This window comes from Etheostoma cragini, chromosome 23 (genome assembly GCF_013103735.1).
Source record: "Etheostoma cragini isolate CJK2018 chromosome 23, CSU_Ecrag_1.0, whole genome shotgun sequence".
NCBI lineage: Eukaryota > Metazoa > Chordata > Actinopteri > Perciformes > Percidae > Etheostoma > Etheostoma cragini.
In genome coordinates, this window is record NC_048429.1 from 7029003 (window position 1) to 7052860 (window position 23858).

The 23858-nt window shown below is 40.6% G+C and overlaps 1 protein-coding gene across 10 annotated transcripts in view; it reads right to left on the reverse strand.

Moving 5' to 3' along the window:
- pcloa (piccolo presynaptic cytomatrix protein a) overlaps positions 1-23858 on the reverse strand; it is a 62144-nt gene that overhangs the window by 5209 nt on the left and 33077 nt on the right. For 3 of the 10 annotated variants that reach the window (XM_034864034.1, XM_034864030.1, XM_034864038.1), the window contains 18 exons: positions 22029-23566; positions 19155-21225; positions 17040-17087; positions 16372-16454; positions 16047-16122; positions 14754-14879; positions 11477-11585; positions 11033-11097; positions 10230-10414; positions 9177-9227; positions 8809-8939; positions 6762-6788; positions 5472-5565; positions 4645-4716; positions 4312-4558; positions 3414-3677; positions 809-950; positions 586-647 (listed from right to left, as the gene is read on the reverse strand). In XM_034864034.1, the coding sequence (XP_034719925.1) occupies positions 586-647; positions 809-950; positions 3414-3677; positions 4312-4558; positions 4645-4716; positions 5472-5565; positions 6762-6788; positions 8809-8939; positions 9177-9227; positions 10230-10414; positions 11033-11097; positions 11477-11585; positions 14754-14879; positions 16047-16122; positions 16372-16454; positions 17040-17087; positions 19155-21225; positions 22029-23566 (5391 nt within the window). The other 7 variants (XR_004655523.1, XM_034864032.1, XR_004655524.1 and 4 more) reach the window with 7 other exon arrangements.

Genomic DNA, 23858 nt, shown 5'->3' on the forward strand with positions numbered 1-23858 from the left:
TGTGTGTGTGTGTGTGTGTGTGTGTGTGTGTGTGTGTGTGTGTGTGTGTGTGTTTTAATATGTGTTTATGCCTAGGAGAGGGTGACACAGAAAGACTGAGGGAACATGGAGAAGATGATATAGAGATGACGATGCCACGTGGATTAGAACAAATGTGTTCTATATTCATTAGTTAATAGGTCTAATGTATATGTATATGTAAATACTTGCAATGGAAACAGTTAAGACAAAATACAAAATGCAAGAAAACATGTTACAATAAACAAAGAAAGAGAATAGGGCGGAAAAAACCAACAGTTAACATTCTATCAATTAATTAGTAAATTAAATTTTACTACATTTCCTATTTAGTGAGGCTGGATATCCGAATGTAAACACTGTACCGGATAGTGGTACAAGTTGAGATTTCTTAGTTAGACTTTTCAAATTTATACAATCAAATCACAATGCCCTGTTCAGCTATAAAATGTAAAATACAAAAAAAAAAACATGTATAGTATTATTGTGAGGGTTTTTAATACTTCGAGGCATCAAGACAAACAAGTATGAATGTATACATACACATACATGTAATGTATCTCTAACCTTCAGTGTCACCGTGTCCCATTGATGGTTTCATCACGTCTGTGCCGTTTGGGATCTTTCCACTAAAGAGAGTGGGGGAAAATTAGTATGATGTATTGTTCTGTATTTCTTCTGGACAGGTATCACGGCGTAGTCAAAGTAGTAGGTAAGCATATATTTATTGCACATCCAAAAGGTAGAACTGAGGCTTTTTAAGATAAAAGTACTGAATAAGCTGACTCACAGTCGGGGCACTTGGAAGATGGCACTGTCCACCTCGTTTGTCTCTCCTACTTCGTCCAATAGGCTGTAGGCGCTCCCACTCAGGCCGCTGTCCAATGAGGCTGCTGTGACTGGGGCATCACTAGATCTGTAGCTCGACCGAGCTGTGCAGAGATACAACCACACCCATCACGACAAAGACACAGGAAGAAAAATTGCACCTCTGCCGGATCCAAGATTGTAAAAACTAGGGCCAAGAAGCATTAGTTAATATCTGCAGCAACTAAAATCCATCATAATCAACTTAAAACTTTTTTTTTTAGTTTGGCAGTCAAAAGGGAAGTTTTATTTATAGCACAAAAGACTGGGTTGTAATGAATAGCACATAAACACTGTGGATCAGCAAGAAGCTTATGGACAAACAGTGTACTTAGAATCTTTCTCCCAGACAAAGACAAGACAGTAAAACTCACATATAAAGCTTTAACATGAAACAGACAAATACATCCAGAGAAACATCACACATAAATGTTTATGCAAAAGTAGACCAAACAAGAGGCACGTACACCCTACTGACATTGTTAGTCATCTATATGAACTATTAATAATTACCTATTATCTCAATCTCAGCATTTCTTTAGTGTAAAAATAAATTTCCATGAAAACAGTATAAGTTTAAATTATGTTTTTGAATGTTCTTTTTTTAAATAAATGTTTTAACACAACCTGTTTACGTGCAATATATTTTAGATGTTATTCTTTATGACATAAATGTTTAAATGTCAACATTGTATTCTCAAACACGGATCAGGCAGTGTGAGTATGAATGATGTGAGATGCGTGGATGTGGTGCAGAACAGAATCCATGCCGACACGTTTATTCTTTAGGCCACTTAACACGTCGTTGATGGATTGCTAAAGCTCACTAATACCAGTTCAATGAAGCAATTGGAGAGTCGTGCAGCAGATGTATCAGTGGCACAGTGTTAACGCTCAGTGAATCACACAGCAATTTAAGACATTCATTTCCTGGTATTAGTGAACCGTGTTAGTGGCCGGTAAGAAAGCGTGTCTCGCTGCATGAATCTCTGGTGATGTGGCTGAGTGCAACTTTCTCTCTGTCTCTCCTTTCCTGGCTCTCTAGTTAGCTTGTAAGACTCCCCTCTCTCTTTGTGCAGGTGTGCGTTAGTAGCATCACATCATCTCTTTCTTTCACTCTCTCTCTTTCTTTCCTTGCTCCATCTGTGCTTCAGTCACACGACAGAGAGGAGACTCTTGGGCAAACTCTCACCTCCGGTCCTCTGTGGCCTCTCTTCTGACACGGCTTTCCTGAGGGTCAGGTGTCTGCCGTCTGCTCTGCTCCCTTTGGCCGACACAACCGATGGCAGGGCAGGTAGCCAATCAGACTGGGCTCTCTGAATGGTGAGCACGCCCACTACGCTGTGTCTCTGGTGCCTCAGTGAGAGGCGGCCTCTTTGGCCTGGATGTGTTTGTTTTCGCAGGCGTAGGTCAGGTGTCAGGGGGTCAACGGCAGGAAACAAAGGTCATGGGGTCGAAGTTTAAGATGGTAGGAGGGAGGAGCGAGATGGAGATTCAGAGAGTGGTTTATCTTCACCAAGGCAACCAGCTTCACTGTCAATCACAAGCAGCCACAGTGTGCAGTGCACATTCGCCCCTCCTGCATGTCACTAGGAGGCGGGGGTGTGCAGCATCTACTGGGGTGCATTGTGAGTCCGATAGTTGTTCAAATGAAAAAGGGGGTTGGCGGACCACATGCACAGCCATCTCAGTGGACGAGCTTCGGAAAAGCTGGTCATCGATTGTCAAAGAAAAGGAAATACAAAAAGAACTCAAAAATGAAAACTACTAAAAGAGGTTGATGATATTTTGGGGGAGGGGGTGGTATTGCAACTTTCTTCTGTTTTCCTGCTTGGATCAATAATTAAAAAATATTTAACGGCTAGCTGGCGACAGAAACCTTTCATGGTAGCAAAAACATCATCCTAGCAAACTCTGCTCCATTTACTGAACCAATGTTTCTTATTTGCTAGTGTCGTCATGTGATAGAGCTGGAGATGTCACTGTGCTCTGACAGTAATTGACAGATTTGCCGATTTGTTTCTTCAGAACATGTTGTGCAATTTCAATATCTCTCTTTCAGATTTGACGTTCTTCTTCTTCCTTAGTAAAATATGCTTGTATTTAAATTATATTCAAAACAGCAAAACCAAGGTAAACGTGATTTTTTCTGTTTAATTTCATTTTGGAGTATCATTAGAGAATACGATTTAGCCTATAGCTTCTTTACTTTTTTTAAATGGTCATTTTAAGTAGTTAGAACTGGCTTTCAATACGCAACCATTATGCCTCTTTGGCTTCATTGAAAATGAGTCAAACTTAGGAAGGTCAAAGACAAAGTGTGCTACAGTACAGGTGAGCTACATACAGAAGAGAAGCGGTGAGAGGTTGAAACACTGTGAATACAACGGGGGAGAGGACCAGAGGGTGGAAAGGGAAAGAGGGAAACCAATACTAGAAAAGGAAACCAACGGAAGAAGGTACAGAAGGTAGAACAGATGAGTGCGAGGAGGCCATGCTGCGTAGGCTTTATTTGCGTCTTGGTTTACTTGGTTGGAGGCGTTGAGGCGGCTGCTGCTGTGACTGCTGCGGGGCATCGCCCGTTGCTATGGCAGCGCCTCCACCGCTTCCTGTGCCGCTGTCCTGATGGTGTTGCCGTGCGGCACTTTTGCTGGAGCGTGAAGCGCCGTGCGAGCGAGAGTGTTGGCTGTGTCCGTGGCTGTGGCTTTGGCTTTGGCTCTGGCCCTCGGACGGGGAAGGCTTCGATGTGCCAGGACTACTGTGAGATTTCTCGATAGTAGGCACCTGCGTGTCTAAAACAACCAAATTCACCAAATTACCAAAAAAGCTATTTTCTACTTTAGTGAACTTAGAGGCTGTTACCTTTTGTGTACCACTTGTGAATAAAAAGCTGGCTGGTGAGAAAGTTAATTTAGCCAACATGGTAACTGCCTCATTTAAGTCTATGATCTTCAAGCATCCTCATTAAATTTGATGGTTATTTTTCTAAATTTGGGGAGCATTCAAAGCCTTCCACAGTCATGTTGCCTTCTGTGTTAGAAGAAAGATAGAGGGTAGCTAAGGCTAAGCCTCTGGGCTGGTTGGCATCTTGGCAACCAAGAAAACAGACCATGAGAAAGCAAAAAGCATGAAGCTGAAGCTATGATGGGTGTGCAAAATTGGGCATGTAAGGTGCTGGTAGAAAGAAAAGATTGTGAGAGAGAAACAGAGGTAGACACAGAGATAGTGGGGCGAAAAAGATGAGAGAAGCAATGAAAGGAAGAGAGCAAAGAGTAAGAAAAGTGTGAAAAAGAAAGAAAGACACAAATACACGAGTACAAGAAGAGAAGAGGGAAAGCGAAATAGCAAAAGCAGCAGAGTGCAGACGGCTGTAAGGGGGTGACGGTGATAAAGTCAAGCAAGTAAGGCAATTTCATCATGTCCTACCCTTGGCCGGATCTGGAAAGATCCCGTGGCTTCGGCTCTTGATGACAGATGATTTTGGGGAATCCTGATTGTCGTGTGCGGAGCCAGTGGTTTTAGGGGAGGAGTGCTGTGAGGAGGGTTTAGAGGAAGTGTGCCGGCCCTGGCCTGAGTGAGAGCGCCGATGGTGGTCCCCCTCGCTCTGCTCCTTCAGGAGAAGCCACCGAGGGACGTTGTCCAGCCCGGCTGTGTTGGACAGGTCAATAAGGACCTGTGAACAAACACAGCAGTGTATTAGGCATATTCAGAAACATACATTGGTGGTACACCACTAAAGTGAATGTCAAAAAGGTTTACCTCTCCTAAGAAATCATTAGAGGAGCACTTGTCGTAGTCCCACACGCTCACCTCCAGGGTCTTCTTCCTCAGCTGGTACACACGCACAGATATAAAGTAAATGCATCTTTTTAGTGAGTAACGATCTTAGCTGTGTGCATAAGAAAATGGCAAAATAAACAAACAAAAAAGCACATGATCTGAGCTTAACGACGGAGCAGACGTTCAGCTGCCTAAAAAAACAGACAACAGAACACAGATTTGCTGTGATTGATATGGGTCCAGTGAATCTAAAATGGGATCTAAAGTGATATAATTAAATCCCAATGGCATATCCATATGCTCTATTAAAACCAATGGCCACAATGCTAGTCACCATGCCAGCAGAGAAAAGACAATATCATCATCTTAATATGGAAGTTGGCACATTATGAGTTCTTGTTTGTGACTTTTAAAATTATAGGAAGCGTACTACTAGGGTGGCAGTAGCTCTATCCGTAGGGGGTTTGGTTGGGAACCGAAGGGTTTCTGGTTCAAGTCCACATACAGACCAAAGTATGGTGGTGGACTGGTAGCTGGAGAGGTGCCAGAACTTCCTGGGCACTGTCAAGGTGCTCTTGAGCAAGGCACAGAACCCCCAACTGCTCAGGGTGTCTTTTCATGGGCAGCCCCCTCACTCTGACATCTCTCCATTAGTGCATGTATAGGTACTGAGCATGTGTGTGTAATAACAACAGAGTGTAAATTGTGATTTCCGCTTGTGGGATTAATAAAGTATACATTATACTGAACCATGTCTGTGCAATTGAATGTGTGCAGCTATGAGAAATGTGTGCATGAAGACATACTTGCTCCAGGTGGATGTTTTTATAGATGACAGTCTGGTTCCACTCGGGGTTGAGACTCTTGCCTGCATGTTTGGATCTCCTCTTGTTTTCAGCACTGGCGGGGGAACACATCACAACAAGACACGCATGATCACAGACACGCTAAAGCACCAGAGGATAGTGGGCGACCACAATGCAGTAAGCACAATACACCGGGCACAATTTGACAGTAGAAGGGAAAGCATGAACGTGATGCACATTGTTTGGACAGTAACAATGTATGGGCCTACGTGCATGGACGACAGGGTAGAATGTCAGGGCCTGCTGCAAAAAAATCCAATTTGATGTCCATCAAGTCTTTTAGTCTAATGAAATTTGATTGTCCCAAAACAAGTAAAACTTTGTCAGAATAGAAACAGAGGTTGACTTACTTCTGATGAAATTCTTATTTATTTTGTAGGTGCCAATAACTCAATCAGGTAAATAATTATAAATTAATTAATTAATTACAAAAAAACAACAAGAAAAAAAAGTTGACTTGAAAAAGTCAATTTGTATATGAAACAATAGCATTATCTGACTTATTATTTCACCTGTTTTGAGTGAAGAAGAAAACATTTTACATCACAGCAAACTCACTGAAATGAAATGAATGATTTGTTAATGTGGATGTTTTTTTGCAGAGTGTAGGGTTTTATTTAAGTTTGTAAGATATGAGTATGTCTGTAAAAGAGTTAGTTTGGGAAAGACAAGAACAGTCTACTGTATATTGGAAAATAATGGGATGAATAATGACAGCGGAGCAAAATAATGGGAGTGTGTATTGAACTTGGCGGGGCATCAAGGGTACAGTATGATGTCAGGGCACGATGTAGGACATTCCTGAAGGATTTTAATCACAAAACAGGGACAAACTAAAGGGTGTCAGGTTCAATGTTAGGATTTCAAATTACAATGGTTAGGAACACAAACAGACCATCTACCAAGAACACACAACAGTTAGCTGGGAAAAGTGAATTTTCAGCACAGGGGAATATAGGTTTATTAATGGTGTGTTAAGGAGATGGGTAGATGTTAATAGTTAGGGATTTAAAACCTCCAAAATGCAATTCTAAGCCTAAAAATGAGTGGAACATCATGAGAATATGGGAACCGTGGAAAATGCACAATTTAAGGGAGTTAGTGGAACTAGGACAAACTGATTTGAATCAACAAGCTTCCGATCAGTTAGAAAACAATTTGGACGTTTTGTTACCTTCACCAACTGACAACCAAACAGAACCAAAGTACCAAAGTGGTCAAGTCACATACCTGGCATTCTGGACAACCATGACCTGACTGAGAGGGTCCAGCATGCATTAAATATAGAGAACAACATACAGAAACAATAGTCAGTGGGAGGGTGAGGGGTCAAAACCTGTCTATGGACTGTAAGTGTGTGTGGGGGAAGGGGACATCACTGTAGATTTAGGTTTGGTGTGTTATTTATTCTGTGTGTGTTCGGGAGAGGGGCATGAGCAGGGGACTTTGTGCTTTAGTGTCTCATGACTCGTGTTGAGAGGGCTTTTAGGTGATGTGACGCATCCATTGGCAACCGCAGTGAAAATCTGCTGCTCGTGAAACAGCTGTGGACAGCTGATTGCATTTATGAATCTTTGTCTCTCACTTTGTACTAGGACCGGGATCGTATCCTTATTTTTACGTAAAAACAAAATGTAATCGAATTTACTATTTTTCTTCTGTCCTCTGTGTTATTGAACTTAGCATTGTTCATTGCTTTGAATTAAGAATATCTACTGAAAGACCAAGGCAATCATATCTTTTTACTTGTAAAGCAAGCATTTTTGGTACAACCCTTCACAATGCACAATGCATTATGCATAACACAATCTCTGCCCTACCATCAAGCATTTTACTATCCGTATAATTCATATCATAACAAATAACCTTCATGATTATGAAGAAGTTTCTACTTTCCTAGAAAAAGTTATAGTGGGATACCCATTCTTTTCTTATTGTGGTTTGTTTACACTGTCTCCAATGTGAAACTGATTTCCATTTCCAGACATCTTCTACCTTCCTTTACATTGTGGTTTGTTAAATGTCATAACCAGTACAGGTAGGAAAAACACACACAAGCAAACATGTCTGTACGAGACCCGTGTACATTCACGCAGCATGAAGAAGCCTCATTCCAGCTTTATACACATTGTCATGGAAATGTACGTTACGTTTACAACATCACTACTTTTTTACCCCTCTTTCCTGGTTGCTATATATGTATTAAACTACAGTATATAAGCACCTGTTTCACTGCATCAGCTCCATATGGTTGCCAGAAGATCTGTAATGCAACCTCTGACTGGACTCTAGTCGGTACTGATAGCTGTGAGTGAGTATACACATGTAGCATACACACGAGTATGTGCACACATGTGCTTAAGTGTGCACGTTTCCGTAACCCCTTTCAGTAGGGCGACTGCAGGGCTTGTGGGTGCCACTCTCCCAGTCCCTTTAGCATAACCCTAACCCTGGCTTAAACTCACAGTGGTGTTTCCATCTGCACGTGTCAAACACAATGCCCGCGAGAGCGACGGCTGCAAAGCCCCCAGCCGTACACTATTGCTATAATCTGAAACGATCACAAGAAAAAACACTCTCTCGGGTGACCTCAAACAGCAGAGCAGGCGGGAAAGTCAATTACAATACAGCGCGATCACAGTGAGAAAGGGAGCCCTGGATTTATGAGAGAGTGTGGATCCTATTGCAAGTAAATATGAGAATTATTGATTCTAACTGCACTCAAACCTACAGTAGAACTCCCATCAACGGGGGCAACATCAACACAGGAACACAAGCACCTTCATATCTTTTACATAATGTTTGTCATTCAGCAGTGATAAGGGGCTGATGAGTTTATATCACATAACGCTACTGGAATTACATTCTAAAACCCATCTGATGGACTTGATGTGCAGTGTATAGGTGTTATGGACTTGATACCAAAGAAAGGTAATGTGCTTCACATTGAAAGATGTCATGGTAAGCCAAAATCAATTGTAAATCGATTTTAAAATGAAAGGAAATTAGGTTTGAGCTTAAAGAAGTGGCTGCCTTTGAAGCCTGGATGGCAATGGGGATATCTAAGCAGGTATATTTCTCAAATTCCTTCTCTAAAAGTGGCTGATAAAAAAGGCAGTGCAATAAAAACAGCATCTTAAACATCTTATCGCTCTAAATCAACAAAATTGGTACAGCTAAAGCATTTTTCACGTTTTGTATCATTTATCCTTAATTCACCTTGGTCCCCTTCTGAACTACTAAACGTGTGCTTGCAGGTTCCAAGCCTTTGACTCACCCTCTCCCTGGTAGGAGATACACTTTAACAAATGGGTCAGAGTAGCCATTGTTGTCCCGTGGGGCAAGGTTTCTGGCCTTCAGGACATGAACGATCAAGTTGCCAAGCTGCTTGTCATAGTGGATTTGAAGCTGCAAAAACAAGTACATTAAATGAATTACAATGGATTCAAATGAAAACAGCAAAATAGTAGTTTTAAGGACATTAAATACAGTATTCACATTGTATTTTTTTGTATTTATATAAATGTAATGATTTTGGGAAATGCTGAAAGACACAGTGATGACATTATACTCTTACCTATATACTCTTACATAAAAACTTTTAAACTTAAACATTACAGATGTCATCCTTTTTATTTTACAGACCTCTATCTCTCCAGAGATGGGGTGGGACTGGGTCTTCATTCCCTCTGCAGTCTGTTAGAAATAAAAGCAAAATGCTTAGATACTGCTAGCAGAAATCTGTAGGTGGATACTTTGTGATTACTGGTGGGTGTAGTACACATGCAGTACAGTACGTACTGCGCTGTGCTTTGTACAGTGCTTGAGGCTAAACAAGCTAGATGCATCTGTTTTAAAGTGCTCTTATTATGCTCATTTTCAGGTTCATAATTATATTTAGAGGTTGTACCAGAATAGGTATATGTGGTTTATGTTTGAAAAAACACTACAACATCTATTTGTTGTACTTGACATTGCTGCAGCTCCTCTTTTCATCCTGTGTGTTGAGCTCTCTGTTTTAGCTACAGAGCAAGGCATCGCACTTCTGTTCCATATTTGTTGGAAGCCACACATGTGCAGTAGCTAGTTCAGCAGAGCTAGCAAGTCAGTTACGGAGCATGAGGGAGTGCCATGCCAACAGCTAGGCGGGCATTATAATGTGTGTAACAAAGTAACAAAGAAATAAAGGCTGGACTACAATAGAGCTGTTTGGTGCAGCTTGTGAACAGTGTTTTCTCTGGAAGATGGTAAGTCCCTTTGGGGTGGACTTTGGGCATTTTTCCCTTGTAAATCTATTTTGTGCACAAAAAAGATATATAACACAATAAAGGAAGGGGAAAAAGCCAAATAGCATAATATCAGCACTTTAATAATAACATTTTAGATAAGTGGTTAACTCTTACATTGTATTCCATGCTGACACTTCTTTGCTAAATGTTATATTGATGATACATGAGGAGCTACCTAATGTTGTAGAGTAATGTAGAGTTTAATAAACTTGGAGTAAACAAAAAGTTTCCTAAATTGTAATTTCAAACTGGGAAAACAAGATGCAGAAAGCATTTTGTCCAGCAATCTATCATGACATTGCACTTCAGAGATGTTCTGTGATGGGTGACCAACACTATCAACCCTTAAAAAAGATAAGATAAATCTATTCTAAGCTGAACGTGACAAAGAAACCCTCCCCAGACTGGCCTTGCTGCTGTGGCGTTTCTTGCTGACGGAGGGTGACCCTGGCTGAGCGGGGCTGGATGTTGCAGAGGTTGTGGGGGGCAGACCGGAGGAAGAGGTGGAGGTGGGAGCTTGCTGCTGGGACACCTTCTGCAGCTCAGCCGCCAGCTGTTTGGGGTCAACACCTGGAGACCTAGGAGGTCTGTCACCTGGAAGGGGTCCCACCCATAGGCGCAATTACATAAAACAAACAGGCCAGTGCAACCCCACAAAAAACTATTATAATTTCCTTTACATGAAAAAGACATTTGCACCATAACATCATGCAGAAAAAGGCACACAATGTGGCAGAACAAATCAACAGAATGCAAAAAATGAAGTGTTTGACATGCTCAAACTTTAGATTTTGCTCAAAAGTGGAGATCTTAACCCTCCCAATGGTGTACCCAAACTTACACCCTTAGTCACACCAGACACACAAAAGCATCATTATGAAAAGGCACCCACAGGAAAGGTGACAGAAAGCACAAATAGACAACTTGAAGTTGGAAATCGAGGCTTTACACTGTGTTAGCTCTTTTGAGAACAATCTGATGTTCCCTGTGTGATGCAGACAGAAATAAGGAAGTAGGCCACAAGTAACGCATGGCTGAACTTGAGAAAAGAGAGAATTGAAGATGAAAGCAATACGACAAGAGAGTCTCAAAATAGCATAAGACAAAAGTTAATTGGGAAGTACTGTGAAGGCAGGGCCATTGGCGGGGAAAGCAAAGTGGAAAGCAGCGATCGCATGTTGGGGTGTTAGTTCTAGGAATACTGTAGCTCACCTTTGCCGTGCTCTTGAAAATCCAGGTGATCCGAACCGTCAGAGTCAGCCAGCATGTTAAGATCCCTGAAAGATGAGACTAGGATGTGACATATGTTTCTGAAAATTAAAACTCAAATGCAAAAGAGAATCAAATAGGTTAAAGGAAAATTTAACATTATATAGTAGATCAAGATAAAGAAAATAGGAATTATTAGATATAAACTTAGTGCAAACAGAGATAGCAATCATGCCTTTTAAATATTTATATGAAGGTGGATTATTTCATCAGGGAGATGAAAAGGCAGGAAATGTAAAAAGAAAGATTAGGAAGATGATGGATCAAAGTCATGATTAGAGTATGAGGAAGAAAATAAAAGGTATAGAAATAACAGCAGGATGAGTTAGGCTTTCTAAAAATAGAAAGACGGAGAGAGAGATAGAAAGTGACAAAGGTTATACTTACAGTCTGACACACACTTCTGCTTCGTTGCACGGCAGCCCGACGAGCCCTTGTACCTCTTCATAGGTTTTCCCCGTCAGAAGAACACCATTCCACTCTAGGACTTGCATTCCTTTACACAATAACACATTTGCACACACAAAACAAAACAAACAAAATACAGTTATACTTAAAGAGTGCTTGTAGATAAAAAATTTTTTTTTTACTTCAAACCAAAACCAAATCAAAGCATTTAAGTGAGTAGTTCTTTCAATTCATTCAAAAAACTAAATTAATGTTGACTCAAACGAGTGACCAGATCAGGGTCTAACATCCATCCTTTGATAAAATTCACAGTGAAAAAACAAGCTTTGATTCTTGCACTCAAACAACATGTGCGTCAGACTGCAAGCCAAAACTGGAGCAATAAAAGCTGGTGACTGCATAAACAGCAGCTGTGTGACAAAGCTGCTCATAGCGCACTCAGGCAGAGAACTGGGTTAAAATCAACTTGGAAAGGGATTCGTGTTATATTAGCTATGAAACTATACTTTGCAGGACTACATTTCCAACATGATGTATTATTGCCTGGAAAGAACAGAAAAATGCAGCAATAAAACATGTCTCCTAGTGGGAACTGACCATTCATTTGTAGTTAAATACAGCGGTAAAAGCTCAAACAGTATGTATCCACACAGCACAGCAAACCCACTGCATCTGCCAAACACACACCCTGCACACTGGCAGGACTTACACGGATTGAAACAGCGCATCAGGAGGGTCCGTTTGCGACGGTACTCTCGAGCTGCATGTGTGAGTGACAGGTAAGCGACTGTAGTTTCACCATATTATTCATCAAATTGGTCACACAATTGTTTGCATGTGTGTTGCAGTTTTCACACATTCAAAGAAACTTCAAAGAAACAAGCATGTATTAGTACACTTAATGTCCCTCTGTGACACTAAAAGCCTCTACTCCAGTTCAATCTGACAACATTTCTCCATGATCACACCATGGAGGGGGAGGCGCCATGTTCCTACTGGCAGGACCAAAGTACTTTGGAGCCATTCTGCTCACTGTTGTATGTCTGCTGTTGTCATGGTTAAGTTCACCTCGCAGCTAACAACACCACAGATGCATCTTGACTCTTGGACTGAAGCATCATCAACAGCTTCAGCCTACAGCATTGACTTCTTTCTTAGTTTAGAAAGGGCTGGACAATGATGGCTGAGACATTGTAAGATGACAATAATAAGTAGCAAACTATTATAGTAAAAAATCAGGGCAGAAATTGGCAGAAAGCAGTAGAAAGAAACATTATTGCTGCCTTCATGTGCTGTCAAACTAATTGGGAAAAACGGATTTCCAACAGGGAAAATATGTTAGTTGCTTAAGAGAATATAATATTACTGGTGCAGTAAGAAGTCCTGGACAAAATCACTAATTTAAAGATTAAAAATAGAAATAATTAATTATATTAAAGCAATAATGTGTTGTTTAAATGCTCTGATGCAATAAAATACAACACATATGTGTAGTGTCCATGTTTTTTTCCCCCATATTATGACTTAAAGCTCATGAACAGCGTGACATCGGAAGAACGACTTCCCAACACTGCAAATGGGACCATCCAAGGCACGTGAATGCAGCATGAAATACCATAACATACAATCTCAAGTCAATTAAGAGTTTGGGAAATTAGGCAGCTTGCGGAATCCTCTGTCTTTGGACTTTTGATGAAAAGGTTTTCATTTTATTTCTTTATTATTTTTTTAAAATGTGACCTGAAGTGATTAACACTTTTTAAGTGATAAAGAACAAATTAACTTCTGTATTGATTTTTAGACACACTAGCAGTGCAGCTCTAGGGATGGCAGGTTGACCGATTGCGTGAAATATGCTACAGTTATAACAAGAGAAGAAATTCTAATAAGTTTGGAGATCATCAGACTGCTCATCTAGCACCGTCAACATCTTTAATTTGTAAGACCTGTGGACAGACAAACTATAGTAATAATATTCCCTCAGAATAAAGGCATACTTTGTGTTTAGTGCTAATTAGCATATGGCACATGTTAATATCCTAACATGCTCAACTAAGAAGATGCACCCAGTGCACATGACACCTGCTAAACATCAGCTTGTTAGCACTGTCATTCTACAGTAAGCATTTTATCAAGCTGATTTTAACATTTAGCTCACAGAGATGCTAGCGTGGGTGTAGAATCTCATCAAGCTACATTGGAGATCTTGTAACTCCCACTAAGTTTCAAAGAGCTCCAGTATTTCCACTATTGCTCCCAATTGTTTTATTTGTATTTTTCATTAAGCAATATTCACTGAGAACTTTTAGACTGTCTAAAAAAGTGAAGAGAGAAAAACAGAAAAAGGAAACGGAAGGAGACACAAACAAGAACAGAAAGTGCAAAAGGAATTGCCCACACTCCTACACACACACATCCACAGAGCGCAGACAGATGGATAGCACACTACGCAGGTCCAGACCATGCAGTATTTCTCTCTCTCCCTGCCTCCCCATCCTTAGATCACTAGTGTGGCAGCTTCTAAAAGGTGCAGGGCCCATCTTTAACAATTGTCCGACACCCTCAATGTGTCTCAACACAGCAATAAAGGGGACTCTGAGCAGACAGACGGATTGGGAGGATGACAGGGTTAACTGTTCCCAGATGCCGCCACGTGAAATCAATATCAGCTCATGAAATGCATTCCTGGTAATATACCACACAGCAATTTAACCTGAGATGGTGTCAGTGAGAAGTGTGTAAGGGTTAACTCACAGGTCATTTATTTATATAATGTGGGTTAGTGCACAATGCTTACTTGGTGACTTAGTAAAACTGCAAACTGTAGCTGTTTCAAGCTACTGTATATAAAATAGAAGTAGAAAGGAAATAGTCTGGCACATAATTCCTTGTAAAATTCAAATGTGATGTTTTTAAACTTCATTTTTTGTATAAATTAAACAAAGGATATATTCCACGTAAATCAGCAAGCTTTAGCGGGGCTGGCAAGTAGATTTTGGTTATGTTAAATTTGAAAAGAGCTAGGCTAGCTTTCCACTGTTTACAGTCTGTGCTAAGCTAAACCAACCGGCTGTGGCAGCAAGTAGCTTCATATTTACCCCACAGACATCCAGGGGTATCAATCCGCGTTTGTCACTCCAAGCAAATAAGAATTGTCCTCATAAAAATTACATTTTAGGAATATCCTTTCCGATTTTGGCTGAGAAATAAAGCAGATTTTTTGCAAGGGGAAGTTTAATTTGGTAAAAGAGCTTACCTTCAAGAAGCTTTCCTGTTTGTTCTGCAGCTCCTCCAGGTAGGACTTTGGCAACATAGGCTCCAATGTCTCCATTACTGCCTGGGACCTCTTTTCCTCCAACCACACGGATACCCAGACCATTTCCTGTTTAGGACCAAATACAAAGACTGGTGAGCAGCATTATTAAATAGTCTACAGTGTCATTGACATTTAACATTGACTTGTTGCGTCCACACACCCATGCAGACTCACCCACACAGAAAGAAGGTATACTGTAAATTAAGGACACAAATATACTGCCCTCAAAAGCCATAATACAGTAACTACTCATCTACATTCAATCATATAACTATGGACTGTAAATAATAAAAATGTATTTAGGTTTATTTTCTTTAAAAAAAATTGTTCAAACGAAATATATTTTCTTAAAAGGTATTTAGGTATTATGTTATATGGCCGCTATACTTGGTCAGCCTAAACAGAAGAAGAGATGAAGGCATTACAACCTTTCTGTTATGCAACAATTTTCCTCAATTTAACCACTTCTGTAGTTATTGCTCTCTGCCTTGGTAGAACAATTGGACAACAGCATACATGCCAACCCCACTACTGATTATCCACAAATCACATTTGGATCTATCATGTCCCTCCACGGGTCACACATCACCTACACAGAAGCAGAGCCTCCTTCATTTTACAGTATCTAACATGGTTAAGGAAGAAAGAACAAAATGACTGAGGCAACATGACTCAAGTTCAGCACTGGGTCCTCGTAAACAAAATGCATCCTTTGTAGGCTGAATGATAATTGTGTAAGCTAATCCTGAGTGTGAGGGATACTCCATTTTGAGCATGGCAATGACTGATGAGCGTGGAAAAGAGCCAAATCAAAAGAGAAGCCAGGAAATGAAATGTCTGCTTGCTTTGAGCCTCGAGAAATGGTGTGATGGAACGTAATGGCAGGGAAATTGACTTGCCACTTTGTTGAGATCTGGCATGAATATCAAATAAATAGAACACACAATAGTCATAGTCTGTAAACCTAATGGGATGTTATGGTACATATTGTGTGCATTTGATTTGTCATTATCCTTTTTGAAATTTTTTGAATCTATTTCATAATTAGTCCAATTCAATAAAGGAAAATAACAGATATGCTGTAAAAATGCATATTAGATGCAGTCAGTAAGCAATAGGGTCAATACAAATATGGAATCATTGCCTCACAGTCAATAACACATTCACTTGTAATACTACTCTTAGCATGCTGCAGTTGTTATTACTAAATTAAATTTATTTGTGGCAACTTACCTGAGACACTGCGGTCTTTGGGATCCCTCTGTAGTTTGACCCTGAGGTGAGGGAAGGGGTAGTACGGGCCTTTTCCCTGTGGCCCAAAGATATTAGTGAGATGTCATGTACGTACAAGGTAAATGGGAAACTGTTAAGTATAGAAGCTTTGCAACATGGACATACAGTATATGCTGCATTTAAGTGCCTGCTGTTAACATATGAGCGTACATACTGCATATAAATTGATTGATTGTGAGGGCATGCATTTCATTACATTACAGAACTTTACTACAGTGTCTGCATGTGAAAATAGGTGTGTGTACATGTTTTTTTCCTGTTTCACCTGTCTCTTCTCTTGTCCATTCTCTGACCGTCCGTCTCTAGGTTTGTCAAACCAGTCCGTCTCCTCTTGTCTGAGGTGGTAGGCTTCAGATATAAAAACAAGCACTAATTCAAAACCAAATGAGACACTGTCTTCTGACATACAGGAGGGACTTCATCAGTTCATATAAAGGTTATTACATGCCATTTAGCAGAATTCAATGAATCAAAGCCTATAGTAGTTTGTGGTTGGGATACAAATGTGAATAAAACAATGGCCAGAGAAGGATTTGATAAATTATTTCACTTTCTTGTGCAAAGAGAATGGTATTGTTAAATAAGCAGAAATAAATGCAGTTTGATAGTTTATAAAAACAGTGTTAGTACAGTATGTATAGTAGCAAAATCTAAACCCATAGTATGGTAATTCTTCATAAATGCAAATGTTGGGTATGTACATATATTTCACATTATTTTTAACTCCAATTGTTAAAAGTGTATCAGTAGAGTTTAATTAAATGCTTGCAATGTTAAATCATTAAAATTTGTTTAAAGCAAAGCAAGTAAAAGGTATTTGTTTGCAACTTCACAAGAATCTAAAACGTCCCCAACATTTTTTTCATCATTTTGTGTTGCAGTTTAATGTCTTAATAGCTAATGGATAACTAGAGAACTGAACTAATACTCTACCATTGGATGCATCGTCTCTGTTCAAAGCCATCAGGGAATCACTTAGTGCTGGAATCAAGGCAAATGGGTTTACATCGCAAAATGATGGGATTCATATGAATTCATTAACAAGTTATGCTGCATTGAAGACAACTGAACTCAGAACTGGGATACTGAAAAGTTTAAAGCAGAAAGATAAACAACGGTACCTCTACACCTCTTTGGAATCTTAACCAAGTCACTGTTGCACAAGTACTCCATAATACACATGAGTTAGTGTAATGGTTGTATTCATGACTGGAAGAGTATGACCACATGTTGCTTATAAAATGACTTGATGGTTTGTGGCTTTTACCAATCAAAAGAGCAATAAACTGAGATTTACCCAAATATTATGTTCTTGCTTAAAACAATAATTTTCTTTCCTGTTGGAATAAGACACTGTTTAGGCTTCATTTTACAAGAAAACTGGGTCCCCTTAGTGATGGAAGTTCAGAATAATGTTTCAGTAAGCTTTCAGTAAGTGTAGAGAAAAATAAATGAAAGTGAATGTTTGCCCAACAAATGATAATTTAAATAACATATAAAATGTACAGAAAAGGCAGATGTACCTTTAGGAAAACAGCATAAAAACAGAAGGTCAAGTAAATGTTTTCCATGCAACATAAAATCACAGATGTATTACCAAACAGTACATGCAAGCAATTATCACAAAAAGACAAGCATGGTAAAGTTTCATATTTATTACATTAGTGTTGCATCCAAATATCATGCATTAGCAAAAATGCGACAGTATCCTGCTTTAGTCTGTTTTCTGGGAATGTCATAACGTTTTGATCTTGCCTATAGTTTTATATCATATATTAATACATAAACATATTTATAAACCTAAATATAATGATGAAATACACCATTATCCACTATCCACATTACACATCAACTATTGTAAAATTCAAAATAGAATTCATGGGCCTTTGGCTGTGTTATTAAAATATTCTCTTATTTTGAAAAGTAACTGTAAAAGAACTGATTGAGTCAACTGACAGAATACTGTATCATTTATGTAAAATTGGCAAGCAGGGGAGGCACTTTTGCAGTGTATGGTTTGTGGGGGGAAAAATAGCTTTCAAAATCAGTTTTGAAGGGTGATTCTGTATTGTGGCTCAAGCCTTGTATGCATAACAAGCAGGATTTAAAAAACTATGAAAGTTTGGTGTTGAAAAAGCTCAGATTACACTTTAAATGAGGTGCAGAGTCCCACAATGTGGCTGTCACAGAAAAGGCTGTTTTCATGAACCAATCGTATGTGTAGTTACGAAAAGTAATTCACTGGAGTTTTTATGCATTCCACATATGTATTACTGTATGCAGCACAGTGGCTGCTGATGTATGAGAGCGTGAAATGCCATGTAGGAAGGTGACTGGGGAGGATGTGTCATAAAACACAGGGATTTCACCCAGGAAACGAATATTCGTGTCCCGGTTTGTACGACATAAGGTTGTGTTTTGTATTTTAACAAAAAAAATGTTTTTCTTCTAATTTTAACTAGTCTTTTTGGGGCCTACACTTACATGACAATCACATTCTCTTGGCTAAACTTAACTGCAACGACCGATAAAATGACCGGGGCCTCACAGTGCTTTGGAGCCAGCTCACAGTAACCTTTCTCTGCTAAATTTAACTGGGAGAAGGATATCATACAAATTGTTGTGCATACATTTTTGTATGATATCATACAAACCCATTAATAAAAATGAGTTGAAGAGAAAGTTAAATTGTGTCATGCAGTGAACTAATATGGAAACATGTTACACAATATTTGCATTGCTGACAGAAACAGTGCATGCATGAAAATAAATTCAAGCACACATTATGAGTTATAGAGCAAAATATACAAAGGCATGCATGCACACCAGATCTCAACTGATTGACTAAAAGTATTGACACCAGAAAACAAAAGAGGAAATATTCAGCAAAGTTAAGGTTAGACACATGCAGACTTTAAATAAACACACACCATAGGTAAATATTACAAAACTGAACTAAATGAAAGCAAGACAACCCATAACCAGACATTTTTAAGGATGACACATTAAGTAGGAAAAGAGTGACAATGTAACAAGTCTGTTTTTTACCTTCACTATCTGACATGGTGCCCTGCAGGTCATCCAGCAGCACATAACCCCTACCCCTGGTTGGCTCTTCCCTGATATGTTGTGGCTGCTGGGAGTCCTGCAAGGACAGACAGGAACCAAACTGATCCCTTGAATCAGCTGAAATGGGTGGCAGAGGTCCTGCTGATGCACGGGCCATGCCCATAGGCTGCCCAACGGGGCTCAATGGACTCTCTTCCTCTGAGTTCTGGGCCACTATGGGTATACGGCCACGGCCACTTTGCACAATTGGGAGGCTGGTGGGTTTGGTGCGACCAGATGGGGTTTGAAAGCTTGGTACTTCAACAGATGTTTCACCATCCCCTTTAAGTCTCAGTGAAGAGCTGGAAGGATCTCTTTTGATAGACAAGTCCAGGCCATAGCAAGATGTGGGCCTGGATGAGGGTCTTGAGCGACTGCCACTAGGATAGGCAGAGTCCAAACCTAAGCTCTGGCCCAAGTTTAGCGACCCAGCCAAGTTGGCGCCCAAGGTGGATCCCAGGTATTTTTGTTGCTCTGCAATATTCTTACGAAGGCCGAAGGTGATCTCATCTTGCGAAAGCCTGCTGGATCTTACTGATGCACTGGTAGTCCCAAGATAGCTGGTATGGTCCGTCTCCAAACCTCTGTTATCTGTCATAGAGGAATACTTGGAAGAGATCTTAGGATCTAATAATGGAGCCTTATGCTTTTGGTACAGCATGGATGCTGGGAGATTTTTAGCCGCCTGCTTCTCTAGAGTAAGTCGACTGATGCTGTACTTGTCTGTCTTTGGATAATTTCTTTGGGAGTAACTAGATATGCTAGTGCTTGGGGTATAGTAGTGCTGGGAGAGGCCTGACAGTTGTTCTAAGTTTTCTGTCCCACCCGTACTTCTCCTAAACTCTTGCTTGAGCTGCTGCTTCAGGAGTTTTAGTTCATAGGGTTCCTCCATTGTATCCTCTTCATCAGGGGTCTTTCCAAAAGTATGGAGTCTTGAGGTGGATCCCAGATAGTCAGTAGATCCCAGATCTGCAGCACTCCTACGCAGCAGCTTCTCGGCCTTGGCCAGCTCCCTCTCAGCCAGACTGTAAGATGAAGACAGACCTGTGGAGCCCTTAGCCAGTTCTGCAGCATCTTCCAGCAACATGTAGCTCCGAGGTGTATGGTGATCTACATCTGTGTAATAGGAATCAGAGACAGCTGACATGGGGCTACGTGCTATACTTCCCACCTCCAAGGCTCTGAGGTCAAGGTGGTTGCCATATTTGTCATACGTGACTCCCAGGTAAGCTGATGATGTGGGATCAGGTTGGCGGCTAATGACTTCATATTTAGTTGCATCAAGCTCTGAGAGGAGAGCGGCCTGTCTGGCAGCTTTCTGCTGCAACAGGAGCATCTGGTGGTAACTTTGCTGCTGGGCGCTAGTGAGTGAGGGGACAGAGGAGTAGAGGGAATGAGATTGGTAGGACTGGGGAGTCTGGTATAGAGACTGCTGGTATTGGTTTTGATTGTATTGGTACTGGGAGTATTTTCCATACTCATGCTTGGTTTGAGGTGGGACAAAGTCATCCAATTCTGACTGAGGTGCTGTTCTGGGACGTTCAAGACCATGACCCTCAATCTCCTCATCTTCTCCACTTCCATGCCCACCTCTTGTCTCTCGGATGTTACTAACCTCACTGTCTGACATGTAGTCTCTGTCCTCGGCAACACTCTGTAAATATGCCCTTTCCCTCTTTTCTCTCTCTTTCAGTAGCACATCCTTTCTACGATTAATGCCCATCTCCAAATACCTAAGTTTGGCATCAATCTCTTTTTCCTCTTCATCTAACTCCGCTTGTCTTTTGCGGAGCTTAGATGACTCACGCTCCACCAGATCTAGCTCACGATCAATGTCTTGTAAGATCTTGGCGCGTGCCATGTTGGAATTGCGGCACATTCTTCGACGGGCCGAACCAGTGCTATATGCGGTCTGGCCACTCGTTGTTGTCTCTTCCTCTGACGGTGGATTGGGGAGAGTCCTCTTTACTTTCTTTTGAGTTCCTGTTGGTGTGCCACTCAAGCCTTTCTCCTGTAGGCAAAGTAAAAATAAAAAAACTGATTAGGACTGTAGGAATTTTTGAACCCCTTAGAATTTGAAAAAAATTACTTTCTCTGAACCATATTACTTAGATACAATTAACGTGAGATAATTGCTCAATTTCGCAAGATTTGAGTTTTTTTTATCAATTTAGAAATATACAAAAGGGCATTAATTCTGGTCTCACTAAACTGTTAATATGATGTCATGAAAAAAAATTAGGAAATGAACATTTGAGGTGTATTTGAGTGTATGAAAGGTTATTAGAAAACACATTATGGTTCACCTTTTGTGACTTCCAGTAAGACATGTACTACTGTCCAATACATATTACCTACTACTTACTAAATTGCACATGCTTAAGTTTAGTTTCAAAAGAGTTAATTTATTTACAATAAGCCTCAATGGATCTCTCATAGCTCAGTATTTTGTGGAGCAGGATAGCTAATGACTGAGCCATCATGTCAAAAAGGACAGTTTTGTCATGATGCAAAATGCTTGACATATAGTTAGTTTTACATTGAGCAGAAAAACTGCCATCACTGGAGCTGCTAGCATGGTATTTTATTAATATATCAGCTCAAGATGGACATAACTCTACAGAAACATCTCAATTAATTGTGCACATTGTAAACCAAAAGAACATTTGAAACATAAATACCATCCCCATCTTTTTACAGTTAAATCAAACCCAGTTTTGTGTTTAGCAAGCTCCTATGTTCTTTTTTATATGACGCTTTTTCCTTACATTAATGTCAATGTATATATGTTAAAGTGATACGTATAGTACTTACAGTATAGCTTTCACCATACTGGGTGCTAGATGTTGCCCTTTCGTCTCCTGTTGGACTCAATGGCTTAGGGTCAGACAGGGATCTCTGCATGGTTTTGGGTCCCCTGGGACTTGCTGGAGAGGCTTTTAATAGATCGGTACTTCCTCTTAGCTTTTGTGGGCTTGTATCACCCAGTGATTTGTCATAGGACACAAATTCAAGGGATTTGCTAGGGGATATACAGGGGGATATGGGGGAATAAAGCACTTTGGGAGATTTAGGAGGGGCTTGAAGCGTAGAGGAATCAACTTTCAGGTTCGGAGATTGGTCTATTTCTAAGGGGATAGGTCTTTTCTTTGGTGAGGTCCTTTCAGAGTCAGACAGCTCCATCCTGGTGTCCATTCTAATGTTGCCCTCTGAATCTGTTTGTATAGAAATCTCAGTATGGGCTTTAAGAGACGTCTCTGAATGCCCACCCCTATCACCCCTGGCAGTGCGTGGCCGGCTTTGTCGGTTTCTGGTCTCAGCCTCCCATTCCTCTTGATCCTCATCATCCGTCTGCACACAACTGTCAACACTCTTTTTAGTACTTCTCTTTTTTCTTCCTGCTGTGTAGGCTTTGCTGATTGTCTCATCCTCTTCATCGGTCTGGCACCCACTATCTGTGATCTTTCGAGACAGGACTGTGCCATCAGGTCCTAAGACAAGTGCCTCCTGCACACCATGCCCTGGTATGTCCCCACCTGGATACATCTGACGAAGCTTTTGCTCTTCTAGTTGCATGCGCAGTTGCTCTTGGAGTCTCTGAATCTGCTCAAGTTGCTGCTGTTGCTGGGCATAGGTTTCTTTCTGCATCATAAGGTGAGCCTGTCTTTCCTCTTCTTGTTGGTTCAGGATCTGCTGCTTCATGGCCTGCAGCTCCTCTAGTTCCTTCTGCACCAAGAGCTGTTCATGCTCTCTGAAGCGTTGAATCTCCTGGCGCTCCCACTCTAATTCCTCAGCTAGATGCTGTTGCTTGAGTTTCTCCATCTCTAGCCTCTCACGCTCTGCCTGATATTGGCCATCCCCAGGAACCAAAGGTGAAGACAGAGCCTCAAGTGAAGCAGCTATGGCCTCCAGGGATGCATCAGTGTAGGTGTCAAGGGATAAAGAGCTTGTTACTGTGGCAACAGCCGCAATACTACCCCCTCTAGAGATCTCCAAATTGAGTGGGGCATCTCCTTGTTCTTCTGTTGCAGTAGCGGAGATGGTAGACAGGAAACTGTGGGAACGTGTAAGAGGCAAGTTCTGGAGGTTGGACAGGGAAGGCATGGTGTCGCTGGTATGCATACCTGACAGAGTGTTGTAAGTTGTACTAAAGATGGACCCAGGTTGGGTAGTAATGGCATATGTAGATGGGATAGGTGCTGCAACAGAGGAATAGACCACGCCATTTGATGACCTCAAGACGCTGCTTGTACCAAAGAGTGTACCGACAGCACTTGTAACTCTGGTTTGGGAATAAGGCGGAATTGTCATTCCTGCGTAAGTCCCTTTCTTGGAGTAGTCAACAGCTTCACCTGTCAAAAGTCAAAAATATCAGTTGAGTGCAAATAATGCAGACATATTCAATGTTGAAGCAAGCCAAGCCTTTTCCAAATAATGAAAAAGAAGGTGGAAAGCAAAGAAAATCCAATGTCCAAAGCGCAACAGGTATAAATAAGATGTACAGTAACTGCATGCAGGCACATGCAAAAATTATTATGTTAAAAGAGCAAAAAAGATTAAAAAATGAACTGTTCATGCAAAACAAAAACAAAAGCAAAAAGAAAAAGAAAATTGTTGCATTAGCCTTGAATGAGTCGAGGCAGT